The following is a 19,384-nucleotide window of genomic DNA, read 5'->3' as shown; positions in this document are numbered from 1 at the left end:
GGAGTGGTCTTAGAAGTTATTTCAGACTTTCATATCCGTAAATGAACTCCAGTAAAAGCTAATAGGCATGCAGACAAGTAGTGAAATGTGCAGCCAACTGATTAAAATGGGTTTAAACAGAAAATATGAAGGAAAGTGTTGTCAAACAAAATAATTGCATTTTCAGACTACAAATAAGAGATTCATATGTCTCATAATTTTTAGAAATATGGGCAAATACTTGGTGTAACAAGAGATGTAATCATTAAGGGCAAATACTTGGTGTAAGAAGGGATGGGTAATAAAAAATAAGGGATGTTTCAGTGCTATTTTGTTTATAATAATAATATAAAGTCTATAGCCAACATTTTGAATCAGGTTGACAGCAATTAACTTTTTTAATAACTGGGCTGATTTTCTAAAATGCAAATGTTTGCAATTCCTTTGGGTTTAAACTCATTTAGATTAAGATTGTTCATATATGAATAGGTGTGACTTCATCTTGGAGAACAGGAACTTGGCTGTAGCTTTTGGAGTAAAACTAAAATTATCCAGGACTTGGTAGACAACTGTAGCAGGATTCAGCTCTAGCATCAGTAAAACACACTTGATGACTTAGTAGTCTGATTTGTCCATTGAAGAGAAATTAACATTTTTAGTCTAAATGCCACATATGCATCACCAACATAAATACCAAAAAGAGAAAAACACCAGTACAATGTGGCCCTACTCATATTTATTAAGTGTTTGGAACCAGGCAGTTGTAGACTACATTTGTTTTAGATATTTCCTCTATTTCTCCTCCAGTTTGGAGCTGACCTGGAGTGCATTTATAGGCTTCAGATCAGACTGTCAATTTTCTTTGTATCCTGGCAAAACCTTGCATAATCTCTCAGCAATAGCAGCTTAATCTCTGCTAGAAGGAAGTCCAAGTGTGAGCTATTACAGAGTCTGAGTTAATCATCCCCTAGAGGAACTGCACCCAGAAGAGTCACAGGAAAGGTTCATTGGTGAGAAGTTTGACCTCTTATCTGTCTTCAGTACAATTCCTGGTGGTCACTGAAACAAAGAACAACTTTATTTTTTTATTGTGCCGTTGTGTATTTCATTTCTTATGTAACTGGGAATTCGTGCAGCTCTGCCCAAAGAGCATTTCAAAACTGCCCAATTAGTTCAGTGGTTTTTTGTGCCTGAAATTCGCTTCCTCCTCCTAAACTGGAGCATCTACAGATAAAAATAATCTTTATTTCTCTTAGGTCTCTACAGTTCAACAAGGGCTGAATATATCTTACATAGGAGTATAAATAGTGTCTCTTCAGTATGTTTTTTTTCTGAATGTGTGTGTTTGTGTAGAGGTTATATTAATGAAGTAAAGCTCAGGCCAAAATTCCATTTCACCCAGGATTTCAGCTATCATGGTGGCCTGCAGGAGAGAGTTGAGGAAGGGTAAAAATTGTACCTGTCTTTGTTGCTTCTCTAGTAAAGTCTTTTAGTTCTAGAGCTAGGACTTCCTACAATAGATGATGCCTCTTTGTGTTTAGGAACCTTTGTAGAGTTTCACTCCATGAATTTGTCTAATTCTGTGATCAATCATGGGATGTTCTTCCATGAGTTCTAACTTTTCAGATAATCTTATTAAAACAGGTTGATGGAACAGTCAGCAGTACTTACAATGTAAAGGCACTTTAGATGGTGTCCATCTAAACTGGTTTATATGCAAAATTAGGGCTTGTAATCCTTATGGATACCATTCTGGCCCTTACTCAAACACTACCCCTTGGAGCAGTTTTGTCCATCCAGACTGGTGACTCCCCTCACCACCCCACCAATGGGCATCTCCCCACAAAATACTGTGGTTTATGCATTGAAGAAGTTTGACATAGGGGGATTCCTAAGCCTGTAGATGACACAACGGAAGCTAATCTTCTTCTGCCATGTTCAAAAATCAACATTTGTATGTAAAACTGAGCTGCTTGCAAAATAAGAGCAACAGAAGGGCATTGCTTGTGATCTGGTCCAGGACAGGGAAGCATTGTAGGTGCAAGTTCAAAAACCTTTCAAGCCTGCATATATTTATGCCCAGACACTCAAACAGCTTTGAAGAGAAGAATACCAATTTGTCTATTTTATGAGGAGGAACTGAACAAAGTCTGCAGTAGAGAACTGACAGCCTAGATCCCAGTGATACAAGACTCTCTGCACCAGGGTAATGTTTGCTCTACAGCAAGAGAAACCAAGCCAGAACTCTGCCTTCACAGCCTGTTTGGAACTTCAAGTAGCAGGGGAAGGCCTCTCAAGCAAGCAGCTGTGTAACTAACCCAAGTTCTGCAACAGCCTTCAAGAGTTTGACTCCTCAGATATCCTTTACTGGTTTCTTGCCATGCTCTAGAAGAACACCCCTGGTGAGTACATGTGTGTGGATACTGCAAGGGTGGGTGAAAGGAGTGTGTGCACAGGCTGCAGCTGGGAAACCTGGTGGCTTTTGATGCCAGACCATTTGGGCATTACCCCTTGCCATCTCCTCTCCTCATCCATGTGTAACAGGCTGTTACCAAATCACCTTTCCTCATGCATCAGGGAATATCAACATAACTCCAAAATAACTCTCCAAAGTTAATCTATAGAGAGGGAACTTTTAAAGGGATGTTTGGCTTGTCTTTCCTGCTTAATTGATGTTCTTAAATGTGTGCAGCCTACAGGACTCAAGGGTCTGTAGTATCCGTTCATCAGCTGACACCCATGTGAAAAACAGTCTGGTTTTGTTCAAATAGCAGTAAAGGGATAATCACATCACCAAAACCACATTTAGCGTTAATACCTCTTATGCTTACTCATCCTTCACTAAGGATGTATATCCTTGTGCCTAACTTGCTTGAGCTAACTCCTGAAGATCTCTGTCTACTTTTTGACAGTGCTGCTGTGAGATAAGCAACTTATCTCTCCACAGAAATGAGATGGAACTTGATTGTTCCATTACATAAACCACCTTCCTTCACATTCCTTCAACAGACTTTGAGCAGTCAGTCCTGTCCTGGAACAAGGGCCATTTACTTCACATAGGGAAACATAAACAGTCCTAAACAAGAACTCCAGATGATTCTTGTGTAGTTTTCACATTAATTGAAGCTGCCTGGATGTAAAATTTGTGTGGATTGGTTTGGATCTCATCCTACAGCAACATGGTCTAGCAAATAGGAGTAACAAACCTTTTTCTGGCTACCTGCTCCAGTTTTCTGTAGGAAAAGCAGCTTGATTGTCTCTCTTCCTCACACAGAACAGCCTATAAACCCATACCAAAAAGATTAAGGAAGAACCATTTATTACAGCAGTGACAAGCCAGCTTCTTATAACCCACACTTGCTTGCATTCTTGCTTACATGTTTCTTCTGCAGTCCTAGTGACGTGGCAGTCTTGGAAATGCCAAAATCTGACCCAGATTCTCTGTCAATTTTCTCACTCTCAAAGTGATATTCCACTCACATAGTTTGTAGAATAACCCCAGCAGAGGGTTGTAGATTAAACTGCGGCTTTAAGTTGCAAGTGTCTTAATCTTAACTGTATTCACTTCATCCCTAGGGTTAAATGACAGATTCTCTTTTTTGTCCCAAGTCAGTTCTGGTGTCACTGACATCGTGGCAATGCATATTGCAGTGGCAAACCACTGAAGGCAGATGCTGTTCAACTCACAGACAAGCTTCGGGAGGACTGAATAGATTTATGAACCATGGCAAGACCTCTGACCTGGTAAAAGCATGAAGAGAGGAATGAAAAGCTGTGACATGGCTTTCAGCTTTACTTAAATTCCTGGAGCACCATAGCAGAGTGATGGAAAACTAAAAATCTACAGTGGGAGCTCTTTAGCTCAAGACCCAGCACTATCTAGTAATCTTTCTTCTCCTGTGCCAGTCTCTGGTGTCGCAGAAGTTGAACCCTGCAAATCCAGATCAAAAGTAGGAGCTCAGAACAGCCTTCCCATAGACAAGTTCCAAACAGCAGATGTACATGTCCTTTAGCTGGACTGCAATTGCCCATTGTTTAATGAGACTTAGGGGCAAAGCAAGCAGAGAATTGATCTTGCAGCAGATGCCTGGCACAGATTTATAGGTCTAGACCACTCTAGATCTAGGGTGGTCACATCTAAGTGGCTTGGGTTGGGTTTTTTGTTGTTGTTGTTTTGGTTATTTTTTTTATTTATTTTAGGAATGGAGTTATTTCTGCTCAGTCCCTCTTACAAGGAACTGTGCTGCTTAAATAGAGTTATTGTCTTTATTTGAGTTTTCACTCCACTCCACAGGAGAGGTTTGCAGAACAGAAGTCCTTTCAGATGGTGAGTGACATGTTGACCTGTAAAACAACAACACAAAAAAAGCTGTTCCTCACTTGTATCCAGCTTGTGAGTCGACTCTAACTTTTTGTCTTTATAACTACTTGAACAGATGTGGTTTGTCCAAAGAAACTGTCTACTGCCTACAGATTCATTTAGCTTTCCTGGGACATTTTCTTTCTATGCAGCTTTATCACAGCATGGGGAGGAGTTTGATGGGCTAAAGCAACTGTGTCCCAGTGCAGTTGGAGAATCCACACTGAGCAACCATCAGTAATGACAGCTCTGAGTCTCTGCAATGGCTTGGAACCAGAATAACAATCTCACTTCCTTCTGTGGGGGCCTTGAACAGAGGGACTGCAGGGTTAACCACCTCATTGCCTTGTTCTAGAGAGAGAGATTTTTGTGTTTAAATAAGGCCCAAATAAAGGGCCAGGGTCTCTACAATCTGTCAGGGTGTGCAAGATGGCACCAAGGAACTGGCCACTCATGATTACTGCAGGTCTTCAGGACAGGCTGCCTTTTCATCCCTTGCCACCAGATCCTCTTCATCGTGGCAAATAAAGAGGGCAGGAAGAAGTGACTGCAGTTCTTACAGTGATTTGGGAAAACCTATTAATGTCAGCCCAGACGAGAGTTATGGACAAAGGAATTGTTTGTGCCCCCAGGTCTTTGTGCCTGAAAAGTGGAAGTGGTGCCAGGTTGATCCCTTTCTTCCTGGCTCGCCTGTGTGACTTGCAGGAGGAGCAGCACACCCGGGCAGTGAAGGGCTGTGAACCCTGGGGAACTGAGCCAGGCTCCAGCTGTGATACCTGCAGGCAGAAGGAATAGTCACACAGCATGCAGGTTGCTACTAGTTCAGCACGTGGTAATATCATGGAAGGGTGTTTGATGATGCCATGCAAAAAAGATGTAAAGCAGGCTGTCCTGGAGTGCAGTGTGGACATAATGGATATTTGTCTGTATGGTATTTCAATCCAGCTGGTTCAGTAAACTTAAATCTGAAACCAGCTGCAAAAAGCAAAACCAGTAGAACTTCAGCATGAATGTTTTTCACTGAACTCAGTACAGCACTTGTGAACATATATCACATCTGAAATGCAAATGTTGCTGCTGGAAATTATATTTTATTCAAATCTGTGTTCATTTTTGGAGTGAGTAAGAAAGCAACTGGACAAGACTCATAGTGAGAGAGAACACCGGGACTGCAATAGAATGAAGTCCTTTTGCCGCCAAAGGATGGATAATATGGCTCTGAGACATAGGAACAGTAGCAAAAACCCCCAAACTCTAGCATACTGATTTTTTCATTGTTTTACTGCAGGAAAAAATAGGCTAAAAAAGATTATATGTGTGATATGTGGCTCGTCAACCTGTAGTCTTAATTGAAATAACTCTCAGCACTCCAAATTTTAGCTAACATTTCAGGTTAGAAATCCGAATTTATTTTTGTCTGATCAATTTTTTCCCATTTCAAATAAGAAAATTCCTGAAAAAATCTATCCTGAAATGTGTTTTTGCAGCAGATCAATGGGACAGCTAAGATTAATAAGGGTTGCAGGACTGAACAGTGGAGAAGTTGGATAACTGGACCATTACACATTTCTTTGTAGGAAATCAATTACTTGGGTTCTTCTTGATCATCCAGGTTAAAGGGATAATAGAAGCCAAGAAGACATTAGGACCTTTTAATGATTAATAGTCGCTTTTGAGTATATTTTTGGCACTGTAAAACTAGGTGTTAGTTTCTAATTACTTTGAAGGGTGAGAAGACAGGGAAACACTTTTCTGTCTTTATCAAACTGCATCAGAGAGAAGAGCACAAATCTGTACCTTTTCTCCAAGATTCACTTCATTACTCCCATTTTCTGTTATTCTTCTGTTATTTTTTCCATTTCTCTGGGTAGGGACCACGTCCAGTCTTTGACAGGCGCAGAGGATCACAGATTGCCACATTTACAAGGGAGACATGGGCATAAAGGAGTGTGAATAGGCCTTAGTGTAACATTTATATGCAGCTGGGTTTTAATAAACCACTTGTTTCTTTCCATTGCTCTGCATATGTACAACATCTGATTCCTGGCACCCAAGACCTGCCAACTACCTTTATTATTCATGGGCTTCACTTCATTTGCATTAATGACTATTTGCTCAGAATGTGTCTTACCCCCTTAATAACACGAGGGTGAGGGATAGGGGTTAATAATGGTGCTTTCTTGCCAATACACACAGGGTAAAAGCTGTCACTCTGGGATTTGGGGAAACTAGGTTCACCAGGGATATTGGTGGCAAGGGGCATTTCTAGTAGCTGAAAGCTTATGTTCAAGATTCTTACATTGAAAGTCAAAGGATCTAAAAAAGTATGGGGACATCACGTTAAAAAAAATGTTGTGAAAGAAGAAAGATGCTATATAATAAAATGTTGTGGGGACTGAATGTTTTGTGTTCTGCTAGCTGTGAAAATTGAGTGTTAGGTAGAGGAACAAAGCAGAGTAATGTCAGACTCAAATCTGTTCATGCTGCCTCATTAGTTATCCCAAACACCATCAGTAGTTTATAAAGAATAGGAGTTGTATTCTTGGAATGCCCAACCCAAACGTGCTTTATTAGATAGTAATCAAATTATTTCTTTGGGAAACGAAGAACTGAACTACTGCAGATTGTCTTAGATTTTTTTTTTTCCCAGTAAATTAACATATTTGAGTATATGTATAACTATTTGGCAGTGGATTTTTAGTGCACTTTTACAGGAATACGTGCATGACCCTGGATGCTGTTTTCCTTTCGTTCCCTTTTCCAGCTGCCTGCCCGGTTCTGTGCAGTGGCAATGGTCAATACTCCAAAGGCACCTGCTTATGCTACAGTGGCTGGAAAGGTCCAGAATGTGATGTACCCATCAGCCAGTGTATTGATCCCTCATGTGGAGGTCATGGTTCCTGCATCGAAGGGAACTGTGTCTGTTCCGTGGGCTACAAAGGAGAAAACTGTGAGGAAGGTAAGGATGTTTATTTTCTGTGTTGTTAGTTTGTTTTCTGGGTTTTGGAATTGTTTAATGAGGAGGGGAAAAAGAACAGAGTAAAAATCTAAGCATGAAACTGCTGTAGCAGATTATTGTAAAAGAGGGTAGTCACAATTTTACCGATTTATCAAAGTTCAGATGAAACTTCTGGCCTTCTGCATATGTTGTTTTGCAGCATTAAGAGTGTCTGCCACAAGTAAAGCTGAATAATTCCTTTGTTGAATAGTGAAGAGAAAAATCTTTTTTTATGGATTATATTTACTGAACAATTTAGGTGTGAAATGCAGAGGAAAAAGGAGCAGTGGTAGACAAAATTGTACAGCTTCGGCTTCACACAAAGCACACGTATCAATCACTATTAAGACAGAAGCTCATGAAACAAATTTGAAAGACTTAGATAACTGTATGACTTACAGAGTTAATGTAGGGCAAATTACTCCTGTTAGCTGCAATCATACAGGATTAAGAAAGGTACACATGAACAAAAAATGTCTTTTAAATGCAGAAAACCTTTCCAGGTTTAAAGTGTCCAATTCCTTGTGTGTGTAGAATGAGCAAATTTAACAAAATAACCCTGCAAAATGTAGTCATAGATTAAGCTCTATCCTGGTTGTATTCACAGTGTTTTCTGTTAGAATGCACAACATAAATTGGACTGCTTTTCTTTTTGAAGTATATTAGTATGATTTTAAAAGGGAATTTAATTCCCCAGACAGTTGCTAACAGGCAGTTCAGCATTCCTTGGCACATCCTCAGGGCAGTAGTAGTTCATGTTATGTTATGATGACATTCCAGAGTTCATTAATCCTCCAAAAGGAGAAGCAGCTTGAGTACTAAAGTGATAGGACTGGGATGACAAGCTTTTAGGACTAAGGAGTCTCTCTGGAATATTCTGAATGGGTTGCAGAGCTGTCCACCACGTGTATTGATTTTTATCTTACCCTATAATAAAGAGCTGTTTCTCCCATCAGAAAATGAAGGGAAGAAAACTATGGGGACTTAAACCACTAAGGAGTTTATTTTTTGGACTACAGTTGTCACCTTTAGGACAAAATCTTGCATTAGTCTGAGTGAACTTACTGTGCTAAAAGGAGAAAAAAAACCCACAAGGATCCTCACTAGTGGGACTGTCAACACTGCAAGTGCTTCAGTTCTTTCCTGTCACCTCTCTCCACTAAAGCTTCCCAACACTGGTTATTACAGCTTTAATCCAGAACTCACTTGTTGTCAAGAGTTTTTCCATTGTTTTTAATGGCTTACATTTCAAACTATATCCAGAAAATGTTGTAATGTTGTTTTTGTCTACTTAGAACTGATAGTTCTCAGTTCACACTGAGTGTAAGGTTATAGGAGATATTCCAGTTATCTAAAATGCCTTGCTTTAAATATCATTTGCATCGAAATCAAAGATGGGAAAAAAACTGTCTTTAACTTGCTCTACGACATCCAGTCTATTCTCAGGAGTGCAAAAGCTCTCTTTCAGGTACTAACTGCAATTATTTGCTTGGTCTCATTGAGCTTGATACATTTAATCATGTTTTGTGTTATAAAAATGCTTGTATTATTAGCCAGATTATGGTAGATGGCCTAAAATGATCTTTCTTATTTCTGTGAATTTTACCTTGCAAGCAGCTCCTCCCTCACCTTGATGGTAATTTCCAGCTACTTCCATGGAATTCTCTCTCTGCTTTCAGTTGTCTGGAATAGCTGTGGTGTATCTGGGCCAGATGCCTCGGATTCCTTAGGCTCCTATAAGAGAAATAGGCTCCTGTAGTGCTTAATTCAGTTTATCTTGAGGTGAATGTTTGAAACTAGAGAAACAAACACATCTGCAGCTCCAGAAAAGTTTATAGAACAAAGGTGTTGTGTTAACACCAGCCAAACCTGGGACCACTACAAAACATTATCAGTCAATTAAGTTTTCTGGGAGGTGAATTGCTGTTTGAGATGAAAGGATATGCATTATTTAATCAACACTGTTCTTGGAAGGATGTTTTTTCTTAAAAAGATAAATGGGTTACAAAGGCAGGAGGTATTTGCTGCAAACTTGGAAGGGGCCAATAACATGACAAGAAAGGTTGAAATAACCTTTTGCATATATCATTGGGCAATAAATAAGTTGAAAAATTAATTTGAAAATAAATAAAAAACAACCATCATGTTTCTACCCTAAAATTCCAGTTCTCTTGTACGTATTTCTTACATTAATTCCAAGTGCTATACGAAAAAGGGTATACTATGATGTGGTGTCTCTCTAGTTAATCATCTAGTTTTATTTCAAGTTTTTGCATGAATTAAAAATTTACCCTTTTAATAGCAGAATGATACTAATAAGATATGTGTAGTTAAATGTAATATATGAAATCTCCTCTATTGATTTGAACTTCCAAAAGGAACGGCAAAGGTTGATTCATTTGCCATTTTCCAACTAGGATATTGAATTAGAACAAGTGGGTCAGCATTTTTGTCTTCCCAATAGCTTTTTATCTCTGATATTCATCATGGTCATATTGTTCAAACAATTTACCTGAAATGAAAGTGGCACCAAAATCAATATTTGTGATGCACAATTTTTGCAGCATAAACACTGTTGTTCTATTAACAAATTTGCACACAAGATGAAGTGGAGTATTTGCCAGGCTTCATTCAATCTGGTTTCGGGGGGAGACAAGTGAAATCACCAAATTAGGTTAAGTTAAGGGTGGTTTTCTTGTCGCTTTCCTGGTCGAGTCATTTTTCAATGACATTTAACTTCGTGAGTGTAATTCATGGCTCTTTGGGGACTTCGTGGTTACATATTGTTCGGAAAACTCCTTGACCTCCTTTTTTGTCCTTAAGGATATAAATTGCTTTCAGTACCTTTTTTGTCAAATCTACAGAGGGCCCAGTACTAAATGAGCTCTAATGATCTGAGCTGCCAAGGGGCCCTGAGTTGGAAGTCTAACGTACCTGCGCCTTCTCCTTTGTTGAAACACCAAAGACAGTCCGTTTATAAATCCTTCTTAAATACCACTGTAAACCCTCCTCCAGCTCAGGGCCAGCACCTCTGCAGCATAAGTCAGTGCAGTTCTATTGCAGGTAATCACATTATGCTAATTTTAACAGCAGAGGATCTGGCCCGAGATGATAACTCTTAAGAGCAGGTATTAAAATAGAACAAGATTGGAGCTCAAAGTAAAAACTCTCCTCAGTTTTAACTTTGAAAGCTGCTACTTACCCATATGATAGAACAAAACAGCTGTAAAGTATATTTGTCTAGAACAAAGGATAAAGGCTGAGGGGCATTGATAGGCTTATTCTGTGGAAATAAGTCTCAGCTGCATGAGCACTGTAATTCAGGATAGAGGAAAGACTGTTAATTTCTGTAGCAGAAGGTGGTATTTTTCACATGCTCTCCATTCCTTTCATTAGTGCTTTCATTTGAGAAGATGATACATTCTTGACAAGAAGAGTACATTATGAGTTATCATTATCTCCTAAAAGTAGCTGTCCTGCCACGTATGATGTTATACACATATCACCCTTCTAAATTTTCCATTAAAATATCACGATCTAAAAAAAAATGTAATAGTCTAAATGTAGGGGAGGCAGTAGCCTTCATCCTAGAAGTAGATTGATCTAAGTTTTTATGTTCTTTATTCAATCAAATTGTTTTGTCACAGCTCTGAGTTCTATTGGATTCAACAGAAATAGTATGAAAGATGTATTCTAAACTTTGGACAGGTTATAATTTTGTTAAACACCAAGAAGGACTAACAGTACAGGACAATCATTTGCATAATTTTAGGACAATTTATTAATTTATCAACTTTTATCAGAGCTGAACCACAAAACAATCTTAGTTTACCTATAAATACGAAATTGCATTTTAGTGTTTTCTTGTCTCAGTAGCTAAGCTTTAAACCTTAAAAAACCCCAAAACTATAGCCAGTGTCATCATTAAAATGAAAATCTTGTAAGAAATTTTACAGTAATTTATTCTTGTACTACTGTAATCTGAATTAAAATCAAAACTATTCTGATAACTCATGTTATTGCATCTCTGTGCCTGCCTCAATCCTCTGTTTGTATCTAATCTATATACTTACTTTAAATGTTCTGCAACTACATAAAATAATTTGACAAGGCTCTGTGTTTATAGAAAAGCTGAGATTTGAAAGATCAAGTATTGTTCCCATCAGGTAGAGTGAAAATGTCTCTGCCTTAATTTAGAAGGATCAATTTGGAAAAGATGAGCGATAAATCACTTTCATTATAAACTCAGATCTTCCTGGAACAGTGAGAGAGAATGCCAATCATTCTTGGCCCTGTTGTTGTGAGCTAATATATACCAGTCATGAGATGAATTCAGGTTATTTAAGGCACGAATTTGACCTTGGCCCTCAATTCCACAGCAAAAGGCAGTTGGTGAAGCCTCTATGTTGGTGTTTGCAGTGCAGCACAGTGTGTTTATACAAATTCATGATATAAGATAAAAATTTGGAAATTCATAAAGTTTATTGATAAAGTTTATTTGAAAGGCAGCTCATAACATTCCTTTATTTGTCAGGATTGAAATAGCAACTGAAATTTCATTGCATCATTTTCTGTCCTAACTCTTTTCACTTTCTTACTCTGTTGTTTCTGGATTGAGGAAAATATGAAATCCATGTTTGTATCTGCTTTTATTTCTTTTAGAGGAATAAGCTGCTGGTTAGAATATGGTTTGAAGTAACTAGGGCTCTCAGTTTCACAGCTCAGCTATTAATGAACCATGGATCAAACATTCAGAAGTACCTGAATGATTAGAAGCCTAAATGTAGCTGAAAGCCACTGGTATTTTGACTTCTAGGTACTTGAAGTGGCTCTCATAATTGTTCTCACAATGCTGTAGCATTTTAATAGTAACAATAGCAGTACTGAAGATACTCCAAAGGAAAAAATCCTTTAAAACTGCAATTTATTAACTTACTTTTTAATTTAAGTACAGTACATGAGTCATTGGAACTTCAGTGTATTTCAGAAGAATGTCTCCAGGCTAATATGTGAAACTCTTGTTATATATATTTAAATGCTATTTTTAAGTCTTTTTGCTTCTCCACCACAGCACTGCTGCAGTAAGCTGTCATTGTTCAGTCAAACCTTGGTTTATTTGTTTTAATTAATGTAAAATATAAATTACTTCACTTTCTTGTTCTCACTCCAGGTTGTTAATAAGAACTACCTCAATTTCCTTTATTTGTCACAGTGATACAAACTTCTCAGAGAACTTTGCCTGCATGTTTTCCAAACATCATATTGTGTGAACTGACAGTTTTCCACGTTGTTTTTGCGTTCTTCTGCAGTGGATTGCTTGGATCCGACGTGCTCCAACCACGGAGTGTGTGTGAATGGGGAATGTCTCTGCAGCCCGGGATGGGGAGGAGTGAATTGTGAGCTCCCCAGAGCCCAGTGCCCAGACCAGTGCAGTGGGCATGGCACCTACCTGTCAGACACGGGGCTCTGCAGCTGTGATCCCAACTGGATGGGACCCGACTGCTCCGTTGGTAAGAAAAATATTGTCTTGCAATATGTTGTAGTACTGCTCCTATTTTTGTTAAAATGTTAATATCTGCTGCAGGTTTGAAATGCAAATAGTTTAGAAACATGTCTTTGGAACGTTTGATCTTGTTTAGTTCTGTTGGGGAGAAGTGTGTATGCATCTCAGATGCTATTTTTTGTGAAATTATTTGGGACTCCCAGCTGGGGGTGAGGTGGGTGCAGGTTAGGAGTTCGTGTTTCATTCTAGCACTGAGTCTCATTTGGAATGAAAAAAGTTGCGTAAGTGCCTCACATCTGTAAATGAAAATAAAAACATCCATAATTTATAAATGGGTATAACATTTGAAGAATGGAGAACACTCCACTTAGGTCTATTTTGGGAGTTTGCTTTACTGCACATCAAAATGCTACTCATTTGTGAAAAACATCACAAACCAGAAAGATATCTTTTTAAATAAAGGGTATTTTTCCCTCTTCAGTTGTATGTAGAATATATTTTTCAAAAATAAGTTTTTAAAAAATATTGGTTTTATAATACTAAGTTTTATATATATTTATATTTTATTATACGAGTTCATGTAATATTAAGGTTTTATAATATATTAAAAAAGAGTTAAGTAACACTTAAAAACAGGTACAAAAGTGTTAGCTAAAACTTCCATCCTCACCAAAGCTACAGTAGTAAAACATGATTATTCTAGCAGAAGAAGCAAAAGAGGACAATACAGATTTGAAAAGACAGCAAATGTTCTATTTGTGACGGAGGGAAAATACTGGGAATTTTACATTTATATTGTAAATTGAACCTTCAGATGGAGCTGTAGGCCAAAACCAAGACTCTCAAAATAATATTTGCATTTTTCACACTTATTCAGTTATTTTCTAAGATTAATCACTTAGAACACCCCAGCAGTGACATTAATATGAAGATGTGTGTTTTCTGCTTCGTGGATTAGCAGACAGAAAAATTTGTGAATGAGAGTTTTACTCTCCATTTCTTTGGTGATATGTGAGGCAAAAGACCTCTCTGCTTTTCTACAACTTCAGCTGACAGAGAGCAGTAAAATTTTGGGAGTGAGACACCATACAAGCGACCATGTAGTAGGAATCCAAGATCTCTCCTTTGAAAGTGTCTTTTACCCATTGCTCCCAGAGTCTAAGTGACCCTGAACTGCCACCATTCTCTGCTGTATGAGTGATTTTCAGTGTCATTCTTAGCAAATCAATATCTTTCACTGAAATGTATCCCCCGAGGTCCAGGTTTGAGTAAAGCAGAGCTGCCTGCTCCCATTCTGGCTGCTGACAGTGTTGGGGACACTGCCTCTGAAACTCATTTTTATCTGCATAGAGGACACGGTTCTAGCGCAGTCTGTCCAGCAGATTTTTTTAAACAACTCTTAAATATGATATAGTTTTAAAGCAAAAGGTAAATGCCAGTTTTCCTCAGAGTATGAACAGACCAGCTTTTGACAGCACTGAGTTTGCAGCCGCAGCATGTCTGTTCTGCTCCCCTTCCCTGCACGACTCGGCCGCTGCCACCGAAGTACCCGCTGCAATTCCAGTCGGTGTTGGTTTTGTTTCGTGGTTGTTTTTTTTTCCCCTGCAAATCAGTTTGTTATTCCTTCTTTTCTCTCCTAGAAGTGTGTTCTGTGGACTGTGGCACCCACGGGGTGTGCATGGGCGGAGCGTGTCGCTGCGAGGAAGGGTGGACGGGAGTGGCCTGTGACCAGCGCGTGTGTCACCCCCGCTGCACGGAGCACGGAACTTGTAAAGATGGGAAGTGTGAATGCAGAGAGGGCTGGAATGGGGAGCACTGCACCATTGGTAGGCAAACGACAGGCACCGAAACAGGCACATATTGCTTTCTTTTCATAAATCGTAGAAACATAGTTACTGTCGTGTATTGTAATGGGCTGTTCCCTTAAGGACCCTAGTGCTGAACTCTGACTCAGAGTTTCTTGGGTGAAATGCAGATGAGCTCTTGGAATCATTTAAAATCAGTAACAAAATTATTTGTCGAGATTAAAAAAACCAACCAAACAACAAATTCCACAGCAAGTGAACATTAGTAAATGAAGATGTAACAAATGGTTCATCTTGGTATCATCCAAGCCAAGATTTTCAAACTTAGCTAAATATTCCTTTGTGTGAATGGCACCTCTTTTAATTTCCTGGTCTGATGCATCCGTGCTCTCCTACTGTTGTACATCACACCTGAAACACATCCCCACCAACCCCACCCAGAGCAGGGGTCAAGTGGTGGAGGATTAAGTGTTCCTGGTGGCACAGGAATAGCTGCCTGGATTTCTCCTGTGCAGTGACAGTGGGAATGGTGTTTGCACACAGACAGTGCCAGTGTGGGAGGGCCCTGTGGGCACTGCAGCATCCTGCTGTCCCCTTCCCTAATATCCTGCGGCTCAGGGCAGCACTGGCATCATGCAGAGGGCCATGACCAACATGGCTCCATCTCAGCTGTGATGTCTCAACCTGAGAAGTTCAAAAGGGTTACACTTACACAAGGCAGTGATGTTCTACCCTCTCAACCACCGTGCTAGAAAATTTATTCTGAAGAGGAATTAATTGCTCCTAAATGAAGTTCTTTATTTTGTCTCTACAAGCAGTCCAGCAGTCTATTTGGATTATTTTGAAAAGTTACCCAAAACAAAGGGGAAAATTGTTATTTTCTCTATGCCAAAATCAAAAATGGGAAATTCTACGTGATCACATCCCCTCTGAAAAGTCTGAGCAAATTTATCTGGAACAAGAGTATCCAGCTGCTGAGTCAATGCGAGGTTCAGGCAAGGGTGCTTTTCTCCAGAACATTTTTGGAGGACTGTGAGGTATACCTTAAAAGAAACCTACTGAGTCCTAATCCAAAGTCATGCTGGTTTTATTATCTTAAGGTGGTAAATTTAACAAAGAAAAGAGTAGGTCAATTGAGATTTTAATAGCAATCAGGGACCTTAATGGGACAGTCTTATTACAAGTGAATTGTTATTTCTTTACTTAAAAGTGTGGTAAGATTCTTGCATCCCTCAAGCTGTTTTTCTTTTTCATTCCCCTCTGATTTCTCCCTGGATATACAAATCATAAACACATGAGTTGGAAACTAAAAGTATACTTTTATTGGAGAAAAAAAATAACAATTGATACATCTTTTTGGGGCATATCCTTTGATGTTGTGGTGCTGCATGCTTTGCTACACTATGCTAATATGATTTAAATCAAAGCTTTTATGACTGAACACTTTGTGACCAGCACAGATGCAGAGTGTTCTTTCATAATTGCTTTCAGACTTCCATCATATCAACACACCTCTGCTAGATTAATCCAGGCATTTTGTTTTCATATTAAGTGCTTCTCAGTTGTTTACAAAATGCCTAATATATCTTTTTTTCATTAAATTCTGTAATAGTTGCTTATTTTAAAAGTTCATGCTTTGTGCAAAATTTGTTTTGCTTTATAATCTCTTAGTAATATGCCTATGTTTAGAAGTAATTAATGTATGTAAAGTATTCATTACTGTGCAGACAAAAAGATGCCTTTTACCAGGATCTCAGAAGTATGCTGAAAATTGCAAGCTGAACTGGTGAACTCTGAAGTGAGATTTTTAAGTCTAATTTTCAGAGCTTTGAACTAAATATCTTCCCTATTACTCATATATGTAATCAATTCTTTCCAGAGGAAGGGTGATACTTCTAAAGTGATTAAAATATGCATAAGCTTCTTTTGTTTGGTGTGTGTTAGAAAGATATCCTTGAAGCTTAATGTGGTTGTGCCTGTGGCAAGGATGAGACTGGTGCCAAGAATTTAGGTGTGTCCTCCTAGTTGTGATGTATCAGATTAGTGCAGCCCTAAGTTGTCTGTTGTTGGTAGACAGATATATATTCTTGTGATAAGCCTGTATTAGTAAGAATTTTCATAGGATCATATCCTGAGGCCATTTACAAAAGCACAGAGCAGGACTGGGATTCAGTTCAGAGGGACAGCTCAGCATGACCCCCCTGGTTTGTGTTATGTGGGACTGACACACAGGGAGAGTTCAGAGGATGAGGATGGTAAAGCTGATTTTTGTCAGTGTTGGTATGAAAAATGCCAGAAGTTACCACTGGAAAATTTGTCCTTAGAGTGAATTGATACTTTGGTACAAGGATGAGTTGTTCAAGAGTTAGTGTGAAGAACTGAAGTGCACTTACATTTTATGGAAACTCACTTTCGTTTCAAGCTCTGTCTTACGGTTTCGCCTTCAACTGAAAGTTTGACACACCATTTAATGTCAGGATTACTCACTGAGGAGGGTTCCCCTAAAAAGATAATATTCAGGAATGCATTTTTGATGTGTTAAAACCTTGATTTTTTAAAAATTATTTTATTTCATTTTGTTAATCCAAAGCCATGATTTAGTTCTTTTTGGAAGGTACCTGCAAACTGCACAGTCTGTTTGTCCTAAGGCAAAGCCAGGCCAGACCAGAGTAAGACAGCAAAGGAGCTGAGGGTGAATCTCTCCCATCCTTGTTCACAGTTTGTATTTTTGAATACCCTTGTTAGTTCTTCAGGAGCACTGGCTTACCTCACAGGACATTTGAGAGTTTCTCCATATGGACTTCAAGCAGAAAAATGTGAATCCCATAGGAGAGGTTATTTCCTCTGAATTTCCCCTTTTTGCTTCACCTAGTCTGAAATGAAGTCAGCAGAAAAACTTGCTGTGATTCCAGTGACTTTAGGCCAGGCCCACTTAGAACAAATAGATTTGACTTGTGAGAAAGAAAAGCAGGTTTCTACATACAAACCAAAATGCATTTGTTTGGGTTTCTTTACCAGCTTCATGTGCTATATTTACATGGCGGTAGAAAAGAAATCATCATAGCAACCTGCAGGTATCCAAGTTGACTCAGGATATGTTATTCTATTTAATATCAAATTAGGCTTTAACAGATACTTGACAGAATTCACACTCTTTGGCATTTCCATGTTGAGTATCTAAGCTCAAAAATTTTACCAGAAGTGCAGTTTCTCTCTGCATTAGCTGGTTTTAAGCAAAGCACTCTGAAAAGCCTCGCAGCACAGCAGTGTTAACAAACTGTTTGTGCAAAGCAGCTTTTACCTGTGTGCAGTACTATAATATATAAGAATGAATGCAAATCAAAATGAATGCATGTTCCAAGTTACACAGATTTTGCTAAATCTATATCCAAATAATATAAAATTGAAAGGAGGGGTGTCTGGTCTTGCTCAGCTGCCTGTACGTAGCCGAGCAGAACTGCAGCTCACTTTGCTACTTCAGGCAAGGAAAAAAAAATTGCTTACTGGAGTGGTGATAAAGAAAATTAATCTTTTCCCAGTGCAAAAATAGACCTGTCAGGATATGTTTATTAAGTGATTACTATTCATTGATTGCAATTATGGAGGAAGTTATAACTAAATAATAGAGGGTAATCTAGATGAGGAAAAAAATATTGGAAAACTAATAACAAAGTGAAAGACTAAGGTATAGGAGTTGTTAATCTCAAACCAATTGCATGACAGAAATTTAAGATGGAGGATTTAGCTTTTCCTTGAATCATCTGAGTGTTGTTAAAAAACAGATCTGTTGCTTTCACTGAAAATAATATTTGGATGTTTAAAGCCGTTTTTTAAACGGTTGCAGACAGTGTTCTGTGTATAAACTGTCAAGATAGTATTCCAAAGACAGGGTGATATATATGGAGATCTTATGAAACAGTCAGAAATATCATTTAAAAAGTGTAATTCCATCTGTAATTCATATCCCTCCAGCATGAAATGTGACCCTTATTAAGTTATTGGTAAAAATCTCACTGTGAGACCAGTGAAATCAGGATTTAATCCTCACCATTTACAAGTAAAATTTAGAAGTCTGAAAATGTATCATTTAAGGTGAGCTCTCACCAGAAGGTGATATAAGAGGTTTTCTTTGTGGTTGTCTGTTGTATTCCCAAGCTTTGCTCTTGTCTGCTCACGTCCTACATAAGATGTAGGTTAAGCATTCCCTTTCAGACAGATAGTGGGGAAAGACTGTACTCAAGGCTATTTGATAATAAGAATTGTCTATAGCAGGTTTTGATCCAGAGAGTTCTTATATTTTCTGTTCCTTTTTTTATTTTTCACTGCAAATGAGCTTTGCTCCCTGGTACAGGCGTCGAAGCTGAACCTCCACCTGCCTCCCTGCTAGACCCAACACAACCAGGTGATGTGCATCTCTGCAGACCCTGCTTAGGTTCCTTCAGGTTGGAAAAGACTTCTAAGATCCTTGAGTCCAACCATAAATCCTGGCCTTGGTACTGCTTTTGGAAATCTAACTCCAGAGCTGGGGATCTGCCACTCTCTTTCCCCCAGTAAGTCCTTGGCCCCTGTACTAAAACCATCAAAATTGTAGGACATGTTCCTCTGTAAATAAGGGATTTGGGAATCTCTCTTAGCCCTTTATCTTATCTTCTGTGTTTTCAGGACCTTGAGTAAAGAGGAAAGATTGGAAAGAACCAGGATTCTGTCACCTACATGGTGGGAAATAACCTAAAATTTTC

At 38.7% G+C, this 19,384-nt stretch overlaps 1 protein-coding gene across 16 annotated transcripts in view; it reads left to right on the top strand.

Annotated features, from left to right (window-relative positions):
• TENM2 (teneurin transmembrane protein 2) overlaps positions 1 to 19,384 on the top strand; it is a 643,539-nt gene that overhangs the window by 551,314 nt on the left and 72,841 nt on the right. For 12 of the 16 annotated variants that reach the window (XM_027682931.1, XM_027682927.1, XM_027682925.1 and 9 more), the window contains 3 exons: positions 7,104 to 7,298; positions 12,647 to 12,847; positions 14,481 to 14,693. In XM_027682931.1, the coding sequence (XP_027538732.1) occupies positions 7,104 to 7,298; positions 12,647 to 12,847; positions 14,481 to 14,693 (609 nt within the window). The remainder of the gene's footprint in view (positions 1 to 7,103; positions 7,299 to 12,646; positions 12,848 to 14,480; positions 14,694 to 19,384) is intronic. The other 4 variants (XM_027682929.1, XM_027682926.1, XM_027682924.1 and 1 more) reach the window with 1 other exon arrangement.

This window comes from Neopelma chrysocephalum, unplaced genomic scaffold (genome assembly GCF_003984885.1).
Source record: "Neopelma chrysocephalum unplaced genomic scaffold, ASM398488v2 Primary Assembly neopelma1_63, whole genome shotgun sequence".
Lineage (NCBI taxonomy): Eukaryota > Metazoa > Chordata > Aves > Passeriformes > Pipridae > Neopelma > Neopelma chrysocephalum.
This window is presented reverse-complemented; position numbering and strand designations above follow the sequence as displayed.